The 19,650-nt window shown below is 42.4% G+C and overlaps 2 protein-coding genes across 3 annotated transcripts in view; one reads left to right on the top strand and one right to left on the bottom strand.

Moving 5' to 3' along the window:
• LOC148070035 (potassium voltage-gated channel subfamily KQT member 2-like) overlaps positions 1-8,310 on the top strand; it is a 13,243-nt gene extending 4,933 nt beyond the window's left edge. The window contains exons 12-19 of one of the 2 annotated variants that reach the window (XM_087800100.1): positions 729-808; positions 1,542-1,760; positions 3,243-3,290; positions 4,356-4,461; positions 4,801-4,932; positions 5,983-6,103; positions 6,159-6,334; positions 7,688-8,310. In XM_087800100.1, the coding sequence (XP_087656226.1) occupies positions 729-808; positions 1,542-1,760; positions 3,243-3,290; positions 4,356-4,461; positions 4,801-4,932; positions 5,983-6,103; positions 6,159-6,334; positions 7,688-8,249 (1,444 nt within the window). In that variant the 3' untranslated portion in view covers positions 8,250-8,310. The remainder of the gene's footprint in view (positions 1-728; positions 809-1,541; positions 1,761-3,242; positions 3,291-4,355; positions 4,462-4,800; positions 4,933-5,982; positions 6,104-6,158; positions 6,335-7,687) is intronic. The other variant, XM_087800102.1, reaches the window with a different exon arrangement.
• Positions 8,311-8,810: 500 nt separating this feature from the next.
• Positions 8,811-18,499, bottom strand: ddx27 (DEAD (Asp-Glu-Ala-Asp) box polypeptide 27). The gene is made up of 21 exons (XM_087801395.1): positions 18,345-18,499; positions 17,345-17,491; positions 17,229-17,288; positions 16,979-17,144; positions 16,873-16,919; positions 16,718-16,804; positions 15,763-15,868; positions 15,533-15,706; positions 15,320-15,470; positions 15,158-15,257; positions 13,497-13,638; positions 13,282-13,435; positions 13,140-13,221; positions 11,676-11,853; positions 11,493-11,599; positions 11,284-11,377; positions 10,098-10,192; positions 9,905-10,031; positions 9,756-9,846; positions 9,157-9,696; positions 8,811-9,095 (listed from the first exon to the last, which is right to left on the bottom strand). The coding sequence occupies exons 1-21, from the start codon at positions 18,426-18,428 to the stop codon at positions 9,080-9,082; spliced, it is 2,748 nt and encodes a 915-aa protein (XP_087657521.1). The 5' UTR covers positions 18,429-18,499; the 3' UTR covers positions 8,811-9,079.
• Between the last annotated feature and the right edge of the window lie 1,151 nt (positions 18,500-19,650).

Raw genomic sequence — 19,650 nt, 5'->3', positions numbered from 1 at the left:
GAGAATTTAATTGAATATATTGTTTAGTTTGGTTGGTTTGGTTTATTATTTATTGAAATTGTTTATTGTTTTTTTAGCAATATTTATTTTTCTTCTCAATAATTGAATTCAATAGTTTTTATATTCAAATGATAAATTTGATAGAAATTATTAATTTTCTAAATATATATTTCAACATTATTCATTTAATTAGTTTTTAATAAACAACTTGATTAAAATAATTTGTTTAGTGAAATTATTTATTTATTTTGCTTTTTGAATAATTGAATTTGAAAAAATATATATTTTCAAAATAAATGTTGGTTTTTGTTTGATATTCTAATTCCAATAATTCAAAAGTACATTTTTCTAAATTCAAAATTATTTAATTCATACCGGTTTTTATTCAATATCAATAATCAATAAGTTTTGTCTAATGACAGTATTGTACTAACATTTTTACATTGAATTTAAAAGACTATAAATAAAAAAATGTTGAATTTAGAACATTTATTATGTAATTTTTGTAATTATAATATCAAACTCTATGTGTAAAAAAACAAAATTATTTTAGAAAATACTGTTTATGATTCTAAAAATTCATTTATTAATTTTTTAAATAGAAGATATTGAAAGACATTATTAAAATAATTAATTCAAAGCTTAAAAACATTGAGACAAAGCTTCAACATTTGAGATGTTCAACAATATCCTGACGACACATGTTGACGCTCCTGGTGTTTCTGCAGCCAGAAGGTGAGTCTGAAGGAGCGAGTCTTCTCGTCTCCTCGCAGCTCCGGCTCTAAAGGCAAAGGTTCTCCTCAACACGGTGAGTGTCTCCTCGTCTCCTCCTTGTCTCCTCCTCGTCTCCTCCTCGTCTCCTCCTCGTCTCTTCCTCGTCTCCTCCTCGTCTCTTCCTCGTCTCCTCCTCGTCTCCTCCTCGTCTCCTCCTCGTCTCCTCCTCGTCTCTTCCTCGTCTCCTCCTCGTCTCCTCCTCGTCTCCTCCTCGTCTCCTCCTCGTCTCTTCCTCGTCTCTTCCTCGTCTCCTCCTCGTCTCCTCCTCGTCTCCTCCTCGTCTCCTCCTCGTCTCATCCTCGTCTCCTCCTCGTCTCCTCCTCGTCTCCTCCTCGTCTCCTCCTCGTCTCCTCCTCGTCTCCTCCTCGTCTCTTCCTCGTCTCCTCCTCGTCTCTTCCTCGTCTCCTCCTCGTCTCCTCCTCGTCTCCTCCTCGTCTCCTCCTCGTCTCCTCCTCGTCTCTTCCTCGTCTCCTCCTCGTCTCTTCCTCGTCTCCTCCTCGTCTCCTCCTCGTCTCCTCCTCGTCTCCTCCTCGTCTCTTCCTCGTCTCTTCCTAGTCTCCTCCTCGTCTCCTCCTCGTCTCTTCCTCGTCTCCTCCTCGTCTCCTCCTCGTCTCTTCCTCGTCTCCTCCTCGTCTCCTCCTCGTCTCTTCCTCGTCTCCTCCTCGTCTCCTCCTCGTCTCCTCCTCGTCTCCTCCTCGTCTCCTCCTCGTCTCCTCCTCGTCTCCTCCTCCTCCCTGAAGGACCTCAAGACCTCCCTCTTGTCTCAGTCCCTGTGGTCAGCAGTGCAGGGTCGGTCGGACCCGGCGTCAGTCCCGGACCGCCTCAGGGTCCCGGAGCGGTTCAGACGCCGCGGCGCTCGCCCAGCATAGAGCCGGGTCAGGAGGAGAGCCCCAACAAGGTCCCCAAGAGCTGGAGCTTCGGGGAGCGAAGCAGGACCAGACAAGCCTTCAGGATCAGAGGAGCAGCTTCGAGACAGAACTCTGAAGGTAACACAACACTCACAACACAACACTCACAACACTCACAACACACACAACACACACAACACACACACAACACACACATACAGTAAACACACACATTTGTATACAAACACACACACACATTTGTATACAAACACACACACACTTGTATATAATCACACACACATACACACACACATTTGTATACAAACACACACTTATATACACACATACACACACTTATAAACACACACCGACATGCACACTCACACACATATACACACACCTATACACATACACACACACACACACACATATATATACACACACTTGTAAACGCACACATGCACATATATACACACACATAGACATACACACATAGACACACACACATATACACACATAGACACACATAGACACACATATAAAAACAGACACACACACGCACAGACACACACACGGATACAGACACATAAATACGCACACACATAGACATATATATATATACAAACAGACATGCACACAAACACACATATATACACACACAGAAACACATACACAAAGACACACACATATATACACACAAACACACATAACACAAAAAACACATACACAAAGACACATATACACACATATATACACACATATACACACACACACACACAAACACACACACACACACTTGTTCCTGAGAGAAGTCGTCCTCGAGCCTGAGAGACGAACAACTTCACAAGATCATGTTCTCGAGTGAACGTTGAGGACGATCAATATAAAAGTGTATCAGTTTCATCACAATATAAGTGGTCGAATTAAACATTTATAATCTTTTTGAATCATTTCAATCAATCATTTGTCAATTGAAAGGTTGTCTTCGGTCAAAGTGACCCAAAGGCTTGAAAACAAATGTGTTTGTGGTATCCCTTGTGTTGTGTCTGGGTCAAAGAGAACGACTTCCCTGGCTTCTATAAATACATATGCAGTGGTTTGTTTTCAGGCCTCCGGGTCACATTGACCCTGAGATAACACAAGGGTCAACAGTTTTATTTTATGTTTTTATTGGAATTTCACGTTTTTTTAAACATATAATGAGATTTATAATAAAATAAGTAAATCTAATAATCTGTATATTGTGTTTTAGTTTGAATAATATAATTTAATGTTACACGTTAAGTCTGATATTCTAATTCCAATAATTTAAAAATACATTTGTGGTACAAAAGTGATACCGTGAAAAGTGAATAGTGAAACCGTTATGGTCTGGAACTACTCTTTGGGTATTTTCTGGTGGCTTAATGATTCTTATATTATTTTATATATATATATATATTCTTTTTTTTTAATGAATACTTAAAAAAAAAAATCAAGTTTCAACATGTGAAACGTTAGATCCAGCATTATATTGTGACACTGATTAACTTCCATCCATGGTTGAGCTCCTCCTTCAGGGACGTCACTAGGATCAAACCCTCAGACGATGACAGTAAATGACTCTCTCTCTCCTTCTAGTGCTGATAGAGATGCAGGATGAAGATTTCAGACAGAAAGGTTCTCCAGGTCAGCCTCGCGTCGCTGCTTCTGTCTCTGCTGCTGCTGCTTCCTCCTCAGAACGTTCTGGTCGTGGCCTTCATGTCTCTGCTCCTCTTTCCTCCTCTGCTCCTCTCTTCTCATCTCTGCTCCTCTCTCCTCCTCTCTCCTCCTGTCTCCTCCTCTCTGCTCCTGTCTTCTCATCTCTGCTCCTCTCTCCTCCTCTCTCCTCCTCTCTCCTCCTCTCTGCTCCTCTCTCCTCCTCTCTGCTCCTGTCTTCTCATCTCTGCTCCTCTCTCCTCCTCTCTCCTCCTCTCTCCTCCTCTCTGCTCCTCTCTCCTCCTCTCTGCTCCTGTCTTCTCATCTCTGCTCCTCTCTCCTCCTCTCTCCTCCTGTCTCCTCCTCTCTGCTCCTGTCTTCTCATCTCTGCTCCTCTCTCCTCCTGTCTCCTCCTCTCTGCTCCTGTCTTCTCATCTCTGCTCCTCTCTCCTCCTCTCTGCTCCTGTCTCCTCCTCTCTGCTCCTGTCTTCTCATCTCTGCTCCTCTCTCCTCCTCTCTGCTCCTCTCTCCTCCTCTTTCCTCCTCTCTCCTCCTCTTTCCTCCTCTCTCCTCCTCTCTCCTCCTCTCTGCGCCTCTCTCCTCCTCTTTCCTCCTCTCTCCTCCTCTCTCCTCCTCTCTCTTCCTCCTTCCTCCTCTCTCCTCCTCTCTATTCCTATCTGCTCCTCTCTCCTCCTCTCTGCTCCTCTCTGCTCCTCTCTCCTCCTCTTTCCTCCTCTCTCCTCCTCTCTGCTCCTCTCTACTCCTATCTGCTCCTCTCTCCTCCTCTCTGCTCCTCTCTGTGCCTCTCTCCTCCTCTTTCCTCCTCTCTCCTCCTCCTCCTCTCTCTTCCTCCTTCCTCCTCTCTCCTCCTCTCTATTCCTATCTGCTCCTCTCTCCTCTTCTTTCCTCCTGTCTCCTCCTCTCTCTTCCTCCTTCCTCCTCTCTCCTCCTCTCTAATCCTCTCTCCTCCTCCTCTCTCCTCCTCTCTAATCCTCTCTCCTCCTCCTCTCTGCTCCTCTCTCCTCTCCTCTCTCCTCCTCCTCTCTGCTCCTGCAGACGCCAGTCTCCCGGGGGAGGACCTGGCCGACGACAAGAGCTGCCACTGCGAGTTCGTGCCTCAGGATCTGACGCCGGGGTTAAAGGTCACCATCAGAGCTGTGTGGTAGGAGCACGACCTTCACAATAAAAGCGTTTGTTCATTTGCTTTTGTTGACCATTAATTTGTTATTGTTTTTGTAAAAGCCATTCTCAGCGTTTTATTCATCATTTGTGTTTATTTATTTTTGCTCACACCAGGGTCAAAGGTCACCATCAGCTGTTGGGTAAGAGCAGTGAGATTGAGTGTCACTAGTTTCCTCTCGTTTCATGTCCGTCTGCTTCACGGCGCCTCCTGCTGGTTCTGTCGTGTCCTGTCCCTTGACTTTTATTTTGGACGTGGGGGTTCGATTCCGCGCCTTGCTCAGAGGCGCCTCTCACCTTCGACCTTGTGTTTGTGTCGCAGCATCATGAGGTTCATGGTGTCCAAGAGGAAGTTCAAGGAGAGTCTGCGTCCGTACGACGTGATGGACGTGATCGAGCAGTACTCGGCCGGACACCTGGACATGCTGGCCCGCATCAAGAACCTGCAGTCCAGGTGGAGCTCATGGCTACATTTATAATTATGCTAGAAGTTAAAAATAATAATGTCATTGATGTAATGGAGCCTCCAGACCAATAGAGGACAGAGTTACTAGATCGAACTTTCAGCCAATCATTGAACACGCAGACGATCACATGTTTGTCCAGAATGTTTGTGTTCAATTAAAAAAGGATTTCAATCAAAAAACATTTCATTTCAAAAGTGTAATTTGTAATGATTGGAATAACAATATCAAACTCTTTATGTGTATAAAAGACAATTCATTTGGAAAATATTCGATTTTTTTAAATTCAATTATTGATTAAAAAAAACTAAAATAATAATCTATACATTTTTGGTACTCTATTGGTCTTGTCTGGTGTTACCATTATTATATTATTATAACTATTTTTACATGATTATTATAACTATTATTACATTATTATTATAACATAATTATAACTATTATTATAAAATTAAAAATATTATTATAACTATTATTATATTATTATCATAACATGATTAAAATTATTATTATTATAACACTATTATAACTATTATTACAACATTATTATAACATTATTATACAATTATTATAACTATTATTATATTATTATTATAACCTTTATTATAACAGTATTATACTATTATTATATTATTATTACAACTTTTATTATAACAGTATTATACTATTATTATATTATTATTATTACAACATTATTATTACTATTATTATATTATTATTACAACATTATTATAACTATTATTACATTATTATTACAACATTATTATTACTATTATTATATTATTATTACAACATTATTATAACTATTATTACATTATTATTACAACATAATTATTACTATTATTACATTATTATTACAACATAATTATAACTATTATTACAACATTATTATTACTATTATTACATTATTATTACAACATTATTATAACTATTATACTATTATTATCATAACATACTAACACACACATAAACACACTTCAGGTCTCGACTCCTCCTGGACTAAACCACAGGAGTTCTCTTGAACCATGTGTTCCCTGCAGGGTGGACCAGATCGTGGGACGAGGAATCAGCATCACGGACAAAGATCGTCCCAAAGCAGCGAGCGAGGAGATCCAGGAGGACCCGAGCATGATGGGACGTCTGGGGAAGGTGGAGAAGCAGGTGAGCTTCAGGTGGTCACGTGACACAGCCGCCATTTTGACCGCATCGCCCGCAGGTTCTGTCCATGGAGAGGAAGCTGGACTTCCTGGTGAACATCTACGTCCAGAGGATGGGGATCCCTCAGGCGGAGACGGACGCCTACTTCGGAACCAAAGAGCCCGACCCGGCCCCGCCTTACCACAGTCCAGTGGAGCAGCTGGAGAAGAGTCAGTCCAGCCACAAGATCCTGCAGTGAGTCCTTCATGAAGAACATGTTCATTTATTTCACTCTTTATTTCATTCATGAACCACTTGAATGTCTTATGTTTATTTTATTATTATAATTTTATTTCATTTATAGTTATTTGTTTTTAAACGTGTTGCGTGGGTTTACTCCGGGCACTCCGGTTTCCTCCCACAGTCCAAAAACATACAGAGGTTGATTGAAAACTTGGGGAAATTGTCCGTAGGTGTGAGTGTGTGTGTGAATGGTTGTCTGTCTTTGTGTGTCTGACTGAGACAAACTGGCATCCTGTCCAGGGTGTCCCCCGCCTCTCGCCCAATTTAACTGGGATGGTAACAGTCTCCCCGCGACCCTGATAAGGGATTAAATGATTGAATGAATGAACTTTCAATGTATTATCTTAATATTATTTTTAAATCATTCAAGAATTTCTATATTAAAAGGATGAATTATAAATATTGAATTTAGATTATATATAAAATACTGAGTAATTATCATTATTTTTAATTTTTAAGTTTTTAATTCTATATTGTATTTTTAGTAAGTGCATTAAACATTTGTACATTTTCCATTATTTTGCATTTTATTCTTAAATTAATATTTTTTTAATTCATATTCTTTAAACTTTAATATGCATTATTATTCAGTTTTATATTGAATTTAAAAGGCGACAAGTGGAAAACAATTGAATTTACAAAACTTATTTTAAGAGTTTTAGATTTCAATCATTTAAAAATATTTTTTAGAGTTTTATACTTAAATCAAATAATTCAAAAATGATTTGTAGACTTTTAAATCCAATATAATTTTTTTGTTAAAGTCCTACTAGACAAGAGCCACTTGATCGATCTTTCAGCCAATCATGCGACAGGCATATGATCACGTGACAACAAAGAAGGAAGTAGATCAGTACTCTTGGTATTTTCTGGTGTCAATATTATACATTTTCACATTGAATTTAAAAGTCTACCAACGATAACACTTTTCATTTAGATAATTTTTTTTGAGTTATTGCTATTAGAACAATAAACTCTATGTGAAAAAAAGCTGAATTTAGAACATTTTGTAAATTAATCTCAACCTATAATTCAACCTTTTTTTAATACACTGAATATTACATTAATTGCCGATGAAGCTTCATGAAACAGTGTCATGTTGTTCAGAGATCAGTAGGTGGCGCCATCAGTTTAAAAATGATGTTTCATTAGAAAAGTTGTTCAAAACAAGGGAAACTAGTGCCGAGACGCCATCTAGTGGACTCTGAGGATAATGACACTGTTTCACGAAGCTTCATCAAACTAGTATTTTGTTTCTCAAAGTTTCCTCCAGTCGTTCAAGTTCTTCTCACTCATGTCCCACAGAGTTCTGCCAGGAGACCAGGTGGACAAGTTCAGCCTGAAGATGGTTCGTTCCAGCAGTTCAACTGGACACCGTAACCACAGCGCCCCCTGCTGTCCGCCCTCCACCTCCTGGCAGCCAATCGGCTCCCAGCCTCCCCAGCAGGCTCCGCCCCCTTCACGCCAAAGCGACACTCCGAGTCCGGCCGGCGAGCGCTCGCTCGTCCGACTCCCGCCGCCGCCGGGGGAGCGCCAGGGCGGGGGGCGCTCCCAGCGGGGGGCAGGAGGAGCCGAGAAGGAGGAGGAGGAGGCGGGACACAAGATGGTGAAGGACCGGAGCGGGGCCTCCCTGTCGGGGCAGGACCAGGACGAGCTCCAGAACTCCTTCAGTGGACTCTCCGTCTCGCAGTCCAGGGAGACTCTGGACTTCTTCAACCACGGCTTCCACTCCACGTCCGGGGAGCAGCAGCCGGGACCAGGTCCTCGCGGCTCCGCGGCCCGGCCTCACATCGCGGAGGGCGAGTCCGACACCGACTCGGACCTGTGCGCCCCCTCGCCCCAGTCCGACCACGCCTGGACCAAGTAGAGTCCACAGAACCACCCGGACTATGGAGGAACATCAGTGGCATCAGAACATTTGAAACTAACGTTTAAAAACTTGAATTATGGCTCAAAACCTTTATTATGGAAATGTTTTTCTTTTTTAAATCATTTAATTCAAGAATTTATTTTAATAATCGCATTAGAACTTCAGTGTAAATTCCATATTTTTGATTTCATAAACGTTTAAAATCCGTTTAAATAATTACTATAGAATTGAAAAGGCTTTAGAAAAATATTAAATACTGTATAATTATATATTTTTTTGAAATTGAGTCATTAGGTTTTTTTTAAATATCTATATTAAATTCTATAATATATATTAAATAATTGAACATATTCAAATTTGATGAATCATTTTCCATTATTTTCAAAAATGTTATCAATGTTTTCAAATCATATCCTTTTAACTTTAATTATAACGTTTTATATTGAATTTAAAAGGCTACAAGTGGAAATAAATTGAATTTACAAAATTTATCTTGAGAAATTTCACATTTTTATTGCAATTATAAAAAAACAAACAAATTCAACCTCATAAAACACAAATGATTGAATTAATTTATTTTAAAAAACGCCATAAAACAACAATATTTCACTAAAACAATCCAAAGTTTCGTCATTTTTCAACGTGGCTTCAATATTCTGATGCCTCTGGTGTCGCATCAAACCAGCACGACCTGCAGATGAAAACACCAGCGCCGCAGAACTCCTGGAACGTTTGCATGAATGTAATTCCTGACGAAATAAACTGTTCAAGTGTCTCGTTCAGAATCAACAACACGAGTCGTTCAAACACAACTTTATTCGAACGTCTCACGTCCTCTTGAACCTGCAGAACAAACACACGTCAGATTCATCGTGTTTCCTCTCATGGGCGCCTGGAGACGTACCCGCTGCCGCCGCGACCTCCACCTCGACCGCCGCCGCGGCCTCCGCCGCGACCTCGACCTCCGCCGCGACCGCCGCCAAATCCTCCGCCGCGGCCGCCGCCGAAACCTCCGCCGCGGCCGCCGCCAAAACCTCCGCCGTCGCCAAAACCTCCACCTCGACTGCCGCCACGACCTCGACCGCCGCCGCGACCTCTGCTGCCGTCACGATCTCCGCCTCGACCTCTGCTGCCGCCACGACCTCTGCTGCCGTCACGACCTCCGCTGCCGTCACGATCTCCGCCGCCGCCTCGACCTCTGCCGCCGCCACGACCTCTGCTGCCGCCACGACCTCTGCTGCCGTCACGATCTCCACCTCGACCTCTGGAGCCGCCACGACCTCTGGAGCCGCCACGACCTCTGCTCCCGTCACGATCTCCGCCGCCACCTCGACCTCCGCCACCGTCGTCGTCACGATCTCCTCCGCCGCCGCCGCCGCCACCACCACGACCGCGGCCCGGCTTCTTGTCTATACCAAGACGCTTCCGGTCCATGAAGGACGGCCTGCATCACAGACATCATGAGACCTGGACCCCCAGGGTGGTCTCACACACTGGTCTTACCCGGCTCTGTAGCTCTTCAGGTTCTTCTGACTCGTGTCCGTCAGCTCTTTGTCGAACGACGACGTGGCGCGACTCGACGTCTTCTTATTGGCTGCGGCGAGACACGGGTCAGTATCGAGGCGGGCTCGAGGTTTCGAGGGGCGTCTTACCTTTCTTCGGCGCCGGCGCCTCCTCGTCCGGCATGACTCGGGCCCTCTTGGATCGGCGGTCTCTCTTGGCGGCTCGCTCGGCGAACATCTGGGCCTTCAGGATCTCGAACTGGGCGCGGTCCTCGGCCTGCGGACGCAGCACACGTCAGGTGACCCTGCTCTGACCTCGTGACCCCGCTCTGACAACACTTACCGTCAGGTCCTTCCTGTTCATGCCGTCCTTCAGGAACTTGTTTCGCTTCTTCTTCCCGCGCAGAGCCAGGTCGAACTCCTGCAGCGCCTTCGACACTGAAACACACGTCATTAGCGCCACCTGTTGGAGCTACAGCAGTACTGTCGAGTGACGGCAAGTGAGTGGCGATGATGCGTGTCACGATATTAAAACAATACATGGTTCGAATTTAATATTTTGATTAATAATTTACCAATTATATTTTAATTTTCAACAGCAGTATCGATAAAAAAGGTTGTTATTTAAACTAGTTTTTGTGGTTTATATTTCAATTAAATGTGTAGAATCAAGTATTTCAATTTACAATTAACATGCAATATTTCCAACCTTTTATGTTTTTAAACCACTAGATGGCAGCAGTCATTACATCCTCTGCAGCTAAAGGAACAATGGAGCCCCGACATGACTGAGGACGAGAGGATACAGTCGACTCTAGCAGCTTTTAAAGTTTGAACATATTTTCATGATACCATGATGATGATTCATGATATCAATATTCAACAGCACTATCTCAATATTTAAAACAATATTCATCATTATTTATGGGCTTTCAAATTATGTTTTATTTTTCAGTATTTTTGGTTTATATTTCAATAAAGTTTTTTGTCAAATAAAATGATTAGATTTTTTTAAATTTACAATAAAGATGCAAATATGCCCACTGTTGTTAATTTTTGTGTTGCAATTAAACATCCGGCCGCTAGACGGCAGCGGTCATTACGTCCACCGCCGCTAAAGGAACTAGGAGATCTCGGCGGTGACTGAGGACGAGAGGATACAGTGACTCCAGCAGCTTTTAAAGCTGAAGTTTGGACATATATTAGTTTCAAAACAAATGAAAACAGTTATGACTTCGTCAAGAGTCATGTGGTCTGTAAATACTACAACAACAGAGTCAAGTACTCGACAATACTACAAATATATACTTACTACTACAGTATCGCAGTATCATATCGTTGTCTCTGTATCGTATCCAAGGGAGCCAATAATCTTAATTTAATCTATTAATTGCCTCTAGTGACCACTCGACCTCGTAGTTAAATGTGTGTAACCAGACAGTAACACACTCGTGAGGTGAAGTAAGTATTCAAACGGCACGTTTGTCAAGTTGTGTAGTCGGTTGTGTGTCTTTGTGTGAAACACTCACCGCGACTCTGTTTTCTCTCCTGCTGCGTTTGAAACCAAACTCTCGATTGATTTGTTTCGGCCGAACCGTCGAGACGCTTCTGTGCCACACTCAGCTACACAAACACACAGTGAGACAGGTGTGTGAGAGAGAGACAGACAGACAGACAGACAGACAGACAGACAGACAGACAGACAGACAGACAGACAGACAGACAGACAGACAGGTACCTTCGCCTCAGAAGCAGACATCTCTCGTTCTTCCCTCTCCAGCTTCACCACAGCTTCAACATCTGGCTCCAGTTTGGTGATCAGATCTCGGAACTTCAACACAACATCTGGAAGGAAACACAACAGGGTCAAGCCTCAGACACACACACACACACACACACACACACACACAAACACACACACCTGACGGCAGCACTCGAGCTTTGACGCTGTTCTTGGCCGACTTGACCACGTCCTTCAGCATCTTCCTCTCCGTCTCGCCCACCAGAGACACCGAGCGTCCGGAGCGTCCGGCTCTGGCCGTTCGACCGACACGATGGACGTAATGTTTGACGGTCGACGGCATCGTGAAGTTGATCACCTGGAGCCACGATCAGCAGGTGAGACCAGAAGCTCAAGAAACACACTTGTCATCGTTTTAAACCTTCATTTAACTGCATCTGTAAAGCAGTGACTGTTTAATTTTCACACGTTTATAATGAACATTTATTCAAACATACGAGTCATCGCTCTCAGTGACAACTCCCACAATGCTTTGCCGCCCAGCCAACCAATCACAGTTGTCGACGACTTTTCACATGACAACATAGATGAAGAATTTAAATACACTATTTTAGCGACCAAACGGCCGTCACGAAATATATAGCGATAGTGTAGTAACAAGGATAAACTGTATATGTGTAGTATTGTCCAGTACTTGACTCTGGTGTTGTGATACTGTAGTAACAAATATATATGTGTAGTATTGTCCAGTACTTGACTCTGGTGTTGTGATACTGTAGTAACAAATATATATGTGTAGTATTGTCGAGTACTTGACTCTGGTGTTGTAGTATTCACAGACCACATGACTCTTGACGAAGTCGTAACTGCTTTCAATTGTTTTGAAACCAAAATATGTCCAAACATCAGCTTTAAAATGTGCTGGAGTCACTGTATCCTCTCGTCCTCAGTCACATTTAATTGTTCCTTTAGCTGCGGAGGACGTAATGACCGCTGCCATCTAGCGGGCGGAAGTTTAATTGCAACACAAAATTGAGAACAGTGGGGATATTTGTAAATTTAAAAAAAAATTAGAATTATTTTATCTTATAATTCAATCACATCGTGACCAAATCGTTTTTGTATCGACACAGGATTTCATTGTATCGCAATTATATATATATATATATATATATATATATATATATGTATTGAGACACACACTGAGTCTTAGTGGAGTAACACAACCCTAGTGTAAGTGTGTGTGATTGATTGTGTCCGAGTTTGATTGTGTGTGAGATTGTTTGAGGGATTGTGTGTGCGTGTGTGATTGTTTGTGTGTGTGGGTGTGATTGTGCGTCATTGATTTTGTGTGTGAGATTGTGTGCGAGTGATTTTGTGTGTCTGAGTGTGTGCTGTAAGTTTAATTTATAAAAATTTTACTTAAATATAAACCTTAAAATAATTTTATTTTGATCATAGTTTTTTTTATTATTTTATTCTAAATATTGATATAGTACTGAGAGTATTAATACGATACCTTGATAAAACATAGAGATATTCAAGTATTGATGTAAGTAAATGATCTGGTTGTGTTGAAGTACATTGACTTCAGGTTCAAACATATAAACTGCAGTATCATCAGTGAACATGTTCTTCACTCACGGTCTTCACGCCGTCGATGTCCAGACCTCGAGCTGCAACGTCCGTCGCCACCAGGATGTCGATGGCGTCGTCTTTGAATCGCCTGCACAACACACACGGTTGACATGCAGGAACCCCCCTCAGGTGTGTGCGAGCGACTCACCTGAGGTTCTCCAGCCTCTGCCTCTGACTCAGTTCTCCGTGCAGTTCCCCGACCTTCAGGCCCATGAGGCCCAGCAGGATGTGCAGCCTGTGAGCCAGTTTACGCGTCTGGGTGAAGACCATCACGTGGTCCTGGAATGTTCTGGTGAGCAGAGCTGAAGGACACGGACGTCAGAACCGTCAGCGGAGGGTCTAGGTCTAGATTGGGATCCTCACCCGCGACCACCGCCTCCCGGTCTCCCTCCCTGTTGGCCCGGATCCTCACGAACTCCTGCCGCAGGTACGGAGCCACGTCAGTGTTGCTGTTGACGAAGATTCTGATCGGTTCCTTCAGAGAGACGGCGGCGAGATCCTTCACCTGGTGGAGAAGAAGGTGTGATTGGGTGTGTTTTTGTGTGCGTGTGCGTGAGATTGCGTGTTGGATAGTGTGTGCGTGAGTGTGATTGTTTGTGGGTGATAGTGTGTTCGCACTGGAGTGATTGTGTCTGTGTGATCGCATGTGTGCGTTTATTAATTTGTGTGTGCGTGAGTGATTGTGAGTGTGTGATTGTATGAATGATTGTGTGTGTTCGTGAATGATTATGTGTGTGTAACTGCATGCATGATTGTGTGTGTGTGTTTGCGTGTGTGCGTGAATGAATATGTGTGTGTAACTGCAAGCATGATTGTGTGTTTGTGTGTGTGTTTGCGTGTGATTGTGTGTGTGCGTGAATGAATTTGTGTGTGCGTGAGTTATTGTGGGTGTGTGATTGCATGAATGATTGTGTGTGTGCGTGAATGAATTTGTGTGTGCGTGAGTTATTGTGGGTGTGTGATTGCATGAATGATTGTGTGTGTGCGTGAATGAATTTGTGTGTGCATGAGTTATTGTGGGTGTGTGATTGCATGAATGATTGTGTGTGGGCGTGTGTGATTGTATGTGCGTGAATGATTGTGAGTGTGTGATTGTGATTGCATGAATGATTGTGTGTGGGCGTGTGTGATTGTATGTGCGTGAATGATTGTGAGTGTGTGATTGTGATTGCGTGTGTGTGCTTGTATGCGTGTGCATGTGGGTGAGATTGTGAGTGATTGTATGTTGGATAGTGATTGTTTGTGATTGTGTGTTCGCGCTTGAGTAATTGTGTCTGTGTGATTGCATGTGTGAGTAAATGAATTTGTGTGTGCGTGAGTGAGTGATTGTGAGTGTGTGATTGCATGAACGACTGTGTGTGTGATTGCATGCAATTGTGTGTGCGCGTGAATGAATTTGTGTGTGTGCGTGAGTGATTGCGAGTGTGTGATTGCATGAATGACTGTGTGTGTGATTGCATGCAATTGTGTGTGCGCGTGAATGAATTTGTGTGTGCGTGAGTGATTGCGAGTGTGTGATTGCATGAATGACTGTGTGTGTGATTGCATGCAATTGTGTGTACGTGTGAATTAATTTGTGTGTGCGTGAGTGATTGCGAGTGTGTAATTGCATGAATGACTGTGTGTGTGATTGCATGCAATTGTGTGTACGTGTGAATTAATTTGTGTGTGCGTGAGTGATTGCGAGTGTGTGATTGCATGAATGACTGTGTGTGTGATTGCATGCAATTGTGTGTACGTGTGAATTAATTTGTGTGTGCGTGAGTGATTGCGAGTGTGTAATTGCATGAATGACTGTGTGTGTGATTGCATGCAATTGTGTGTACGTGTGAATTAATTTGTGTGTGCGTGAGTGATTGCGAGTGTGTGATTGCATGAATGATGTGTGCGTGCGTGGGGTGATAGTGTAAGATTGCGTGTGCGATTTTGTGAGCGAGTTATTGTGCGTGTGTGATTGCTTGTGCGTGTGTGTGATTGCGTGCGCGTGTGTGTGATTGCGTGTGTGTGTGTGTTCGTGTGTGTACCTCTTCTGTCATGGTGGCTGAGAACAACATGGTCTGTCGATTGTAGGAACATAACCTGATGATCTCCTTCATCTGCTCCTCAAAGTACTCGTCCAACATTCTGAGGACATTAGGAGGAAGACAGGGTCAGACCCGGGCCACCAGGGCTCGTGTCGTACACACCTGTCGGCCTCGTCCAGGATGAGGATCTCGATGCTGGAGAGTTCAAAGCTGGGCGTGTTGTGCAGATGATCGATCAGACGACCCGGAGTTGCGATCAGAACATCTGGTCCGGCCCTCAGAGCCACTTCCTGGGACTTGAGGTCCAGACCGCCTGAGGAAGGACCAGAGAGGTGAGTCGAGGCGAGACACCAGGGGACGTGCCGGGCGTCGTACCAACAGTCAGGCAGGTGGTGATGGCGGTGAACTGGGCCAGCTGACGGGCCACTGTGTGGACCTGGATGCCCAGTTCTCTGGTAGGAACCAGAACCAACACCCGGGTGACCTGAGAGGTCTTGGGTTTGTAGACCAGACGCTCCAGCACCGGCAACATGAAGGCGGCAGTCTTTCCTGGAGGAGACACGTTTGATGAGCGACTGACTTGGACTCGTCTGAGTCCCACAGACCTGTTCCTGTAGCCGCACATGCACACAAGTCTCGACCCAGAAGTCCAACCGGAACACACGCCTTCTGGATCGGAGTGGGTTGTTTGAAGCCGAGGGCAGTGATGGCCTTCAGAGCAACACAAGTTAGTCACGGACTCACACTGGGTGTGTTTGTTTATACATAAGTGTGTGTGTCTGTGCGAGAGTGTGTTTTTTGTGTGTGTGTACGTTTATGTGTTTATGTTTGTGTATATGTGTGTTTTTGTTGCGTGCATGTACTTGTACATTATTTTGTGTGTCTATGCGTCTATGTGTTTTTTGTGTGTGTTTATATGTTTTTTGTGTATGCGTGTATATGTTTTTGTGCATGCAATTATGTGTACATCATTTTGTGTGTCTATGTGTCTGTGTGTTTTTTGTGTGTGTGTATGTATATGTGTTTATATGTTTTTGGTGTATGTATGTATAAGTTTTTGTGCGTGCATGTATGTGTACATTATTTTGTGTGTGTATAGATGTGTCTAAGAGTTTATAAGTGTCTTGTGTATAAGTCAGTGTGTGTGTATACACGTGTACTTTTGGATATGCGTGTGTTTGCATGCATAGGTGTGTATACATGTGTGCAACTATGTGTATATGCATGTGTGTGTATACGTGTGCAAGTGTGTGTGTATATGTGTATGTGTGTATATGCACGTCTACCTGTATATGTGTGCATATCCGTGTGTATGTACATATCTATGTGTGCATATGCGAGTGTGTGTGTAAATGTGTGTGCATATGTATGCAAGTGTGTGTCCATATATTTGTATGTCTATATGTGTGCATGCGTGTCTGCATACGTGTGCAAGTGTTTGTTTCTATATTTGTGCAAGTGTGTCTGTGTGCATATGTGCTAGCGCATACATGTGTGCGTGTGTGTGTCTGTGTGCATATGTGCTAGCGCATATATGTGTGCGTGTGCGAGTGTGTGTACCTTCAGGATGGGTCTGGACAGGTTCATGTCATCAAACGTCAGTTTCTCGTCAAACTGAGACGCGTCTCCAGAAAACTTCTCTGGGACCTGAAGAAGAAGAAGAAGAAAAAAGACGTGAACTCAGACCTCCATCTTCACTCGTCTTCATCTCTCACCTGCTCCTTCGCTCTCTTCCCTCGTCGCTCCTTCTCTCTGAGCGTGTCTACGAGGGTCAAAGGTCAACATCTCCACTTTCAGGGTCAGAGGTTGACGTGGACTCACCAGACTTTGTCAGGATCTTCTCGTCGCTGGAGTCAAACTCTTCGTCGTCGTCGTCCTCCTCGTCATCATCATCACCGTCATCATCATCATCACCTTTGTCGTCTTCGTCTTCTTCAAGGTCTCCACCTTCTGTCTCTTCCTCCTTCTTCTCAGCTGCTGGTTTCTCCTGACAACACAATAAATGATCAAATGTGTTCAAGAAGATTCAGATGTTTTCACAAAACTTGGTAGAAAAAAAAAAATCACTCACTTCTGCTTTTCGTTTCTTCCTGATCTTCTCGATCTTCTGGTCCAGTGTCGTCAAGCTCCTCTGGAGGTCAACAGATCAGAACCAGGTCCAGAAAGTCGCACAAATGTTCTTCTCACCTTCTTCTTCAGCTGCTTCATAACGTCTGCCATGATCCAGTCCTGGTTGTCCTCGGGGCCCGGCTCTCCGAACAAGAACTCCTGGTTGAAGTCCCCGACCCCCTGGACCCCGAACTTTTTCTTTCTGTTCAAGACGATGGGCTCGTCCTGTTGTCACGGCAACAATGAGTGAGGGTTTTCAAGGACGTGCATGTGTTGCCATTTATTTTATTATGGTTATTTTTGAAGTTATTGACTGATAATTGTTGTACTAAACATATAAATAGAAAGACACTTTACGACAGAATATTTATGAAAATCACATTCAATTTAAAAGATTCCTCATCAATCTATAATTTAATATTTTAAGTTTATGCAAAAGTAGAAGCTTTTAAAGTTGTTGCCTCCATGAGCTCAATTTATATCAACGAGAACTTTTCAGTAAAACTTCTACACTCTGAATAATATTTTGTCTTAAAAAGATTTGTTTTTATTTTTAAGGATATGTGTTGTTTATAGTCAACATCCTGCTTTTATATTTCAGTTGAGTTGAAGGTTGAAGGGAACAACAAATACATTTTTAATTATTAACTTTTCTCATTCATCTTAACACAATTCGTTCATCATAACGTGTTAAATGTCATTATTTTGTGAGGAATTATCTCTTTTTTTGCAGCTTTATTCTTATTCAACGCATGTTTCCAATAACATCTCAGTGTTTCTTCTAAGTCTCGTGAAAAGTAAATTTGATCAAAACTTTTTTTTGTTTATATTCTGTTTAGTTTGAGTTAATCATTTAAGTATTGTTGATTATTTCTTTCATTTTGTTGTTTTTTTATTTTCTTAAATGTCTTAATTAATGTCCTTTCAACCGTATTCATGTTTTGAAACATGGGTCAGAAAGAACCACAATTTAATTTATGCTGTATGTCTTAATAGATGCATGTTTGACAATAATAAAATAAATAACTTTAAATGTCTGCATGTGTCTGAGCTTCAAGCATCAAACATCCTCACAAACCTCTGGATCTGACTGTGAATCCGGTTCTTCTGGAATCTGATCATCTTCTCCGATGGTTCCGATCAACCCGAGTTGATCGAACATGACGAGAGAAGATTATAAACTTAATTTGTAGAAAAACACGAGTCCAGCGCTGGTACACACGTGTTGACGGAAACGGATGTTAGGATAGATGGCGTTTCCTGCATGTCTTGTTCTTCTCTTTGACTCGAGACTCTTTTTACTGTGCTGCCCCCACAGGACCGGTGGCGGTACTGCACACACAATAATGATTTATTTCATCCAAATGTCCAAAGACTTTCTCTTCAGAACATCTTCCAGGTCTTCTGCAGGTATGAGGTTCTACTCTGAGTCTCTTCTAGATGACTCAGGTCCTCTTTATGATGTACTATCGTTTTTTTCTTCTTCTTCTTCTTCTTCTTCTTCTTTTTCTTTTTCTGATAATGTTTAGCTTCTTATACAGTTGCATCGCTGACTCAACTGCATCATGACTCATCTGACTCAACTGCATCATGACTCTTTTTCATCATGTCTCATCTGACTCAACTTCATAATGACTCTTCTTCATCATGACTCTTTTTCATCATGACTCTTTTTCATCATGTCTCATCTGACTCAACTTCATAATGACTCTTCTTCATCATGACTCTTTTTCATCATGACTCTTTTTCATCATGTCTCATCTGACTCAACTTCATAATGACTCTTTTTCATCATGTCTCATCTGACTCAACTTCATAATGACTCTTTTTCATCATGTCTCATCTGACTCAACTTCATAATGACTCTTTTTCATCATGTCTCATCTGACTCAACTTCATAATGACTCTTTTTCATCATGTCTCATCTGACTCAACTTCATAATGACTCTTTTTCATCATGTCTCATCTGACTCAACTTCATAATGACTCTTTTTCATCATGTCTCATCTGACTCAACTTCATAATGACTCTTTTTCATCATGTCTCATCTGACTCAACTTCATAATGACTCTTTTTCATCATGTCTCATCTGACTCAACTTCATAATGACTCTTTTTCATCATGACTCATCTGACTCAACTTCATCATGACTCTTTTTCATCATGACTCTTTTTCATCATGTCTCATCTGACTCAACTTCATAATGACTCTTTTTCATCATGTCTCATCTGACTCAACTTCATCATGACTCTTTTTCATCATGACTCTTTTTCATCATGTCTCATCTGACTCAACTTCATAATGACTCTTTTTCATCATGTCTCATCTGACTCAACTTCATCATGACTCTTTTTCATCATGACTCTTTTTCATCATGACTCATC

The sequence above is a fragment of the Callionymus lyra genome, chromosome 10 (assembly GCF_982586985.1).
Source record: "Callionymus lyra chromosome 10, fCalLyr1.hap1.1, whole genome shotgun sequence".
Lineage (NCBI taxonomy): Eukaryota > Metazoa > Chordata > Actinopteri > Syngnathiformes > Callionymidae > Callionymus > Callionymus lyra.
This window is presented reverse-complemented; position numbering and strand designations above follow the sequence as displayed.

Excerpts from the sequence above, each read along its gene's own strand:
- ddx27 (XM_087801395.1), bottom strand. The coding sequence starts at position 18,428 with ATGTTCGATCAACTCGGGTTGATCGGAACCATCGGAGAAGATGATCAG. Across the intron at positions 13,222-13,281 it reads CAGAGGCTGGAGAACCTCAG|GCGATTCAAAGACGACGCCA; the intron begins GTGAGTCGCTCG and ends TGTGTTGTGCAG. Across the intron at positions 10,032-10,097 it reads TGAACAGGAAGGACCTGACG|GCCGAGGACCGCGCCCAGTT; the intron begins GTAAGTGTTGTC and ends CTGCGTCCGCAG.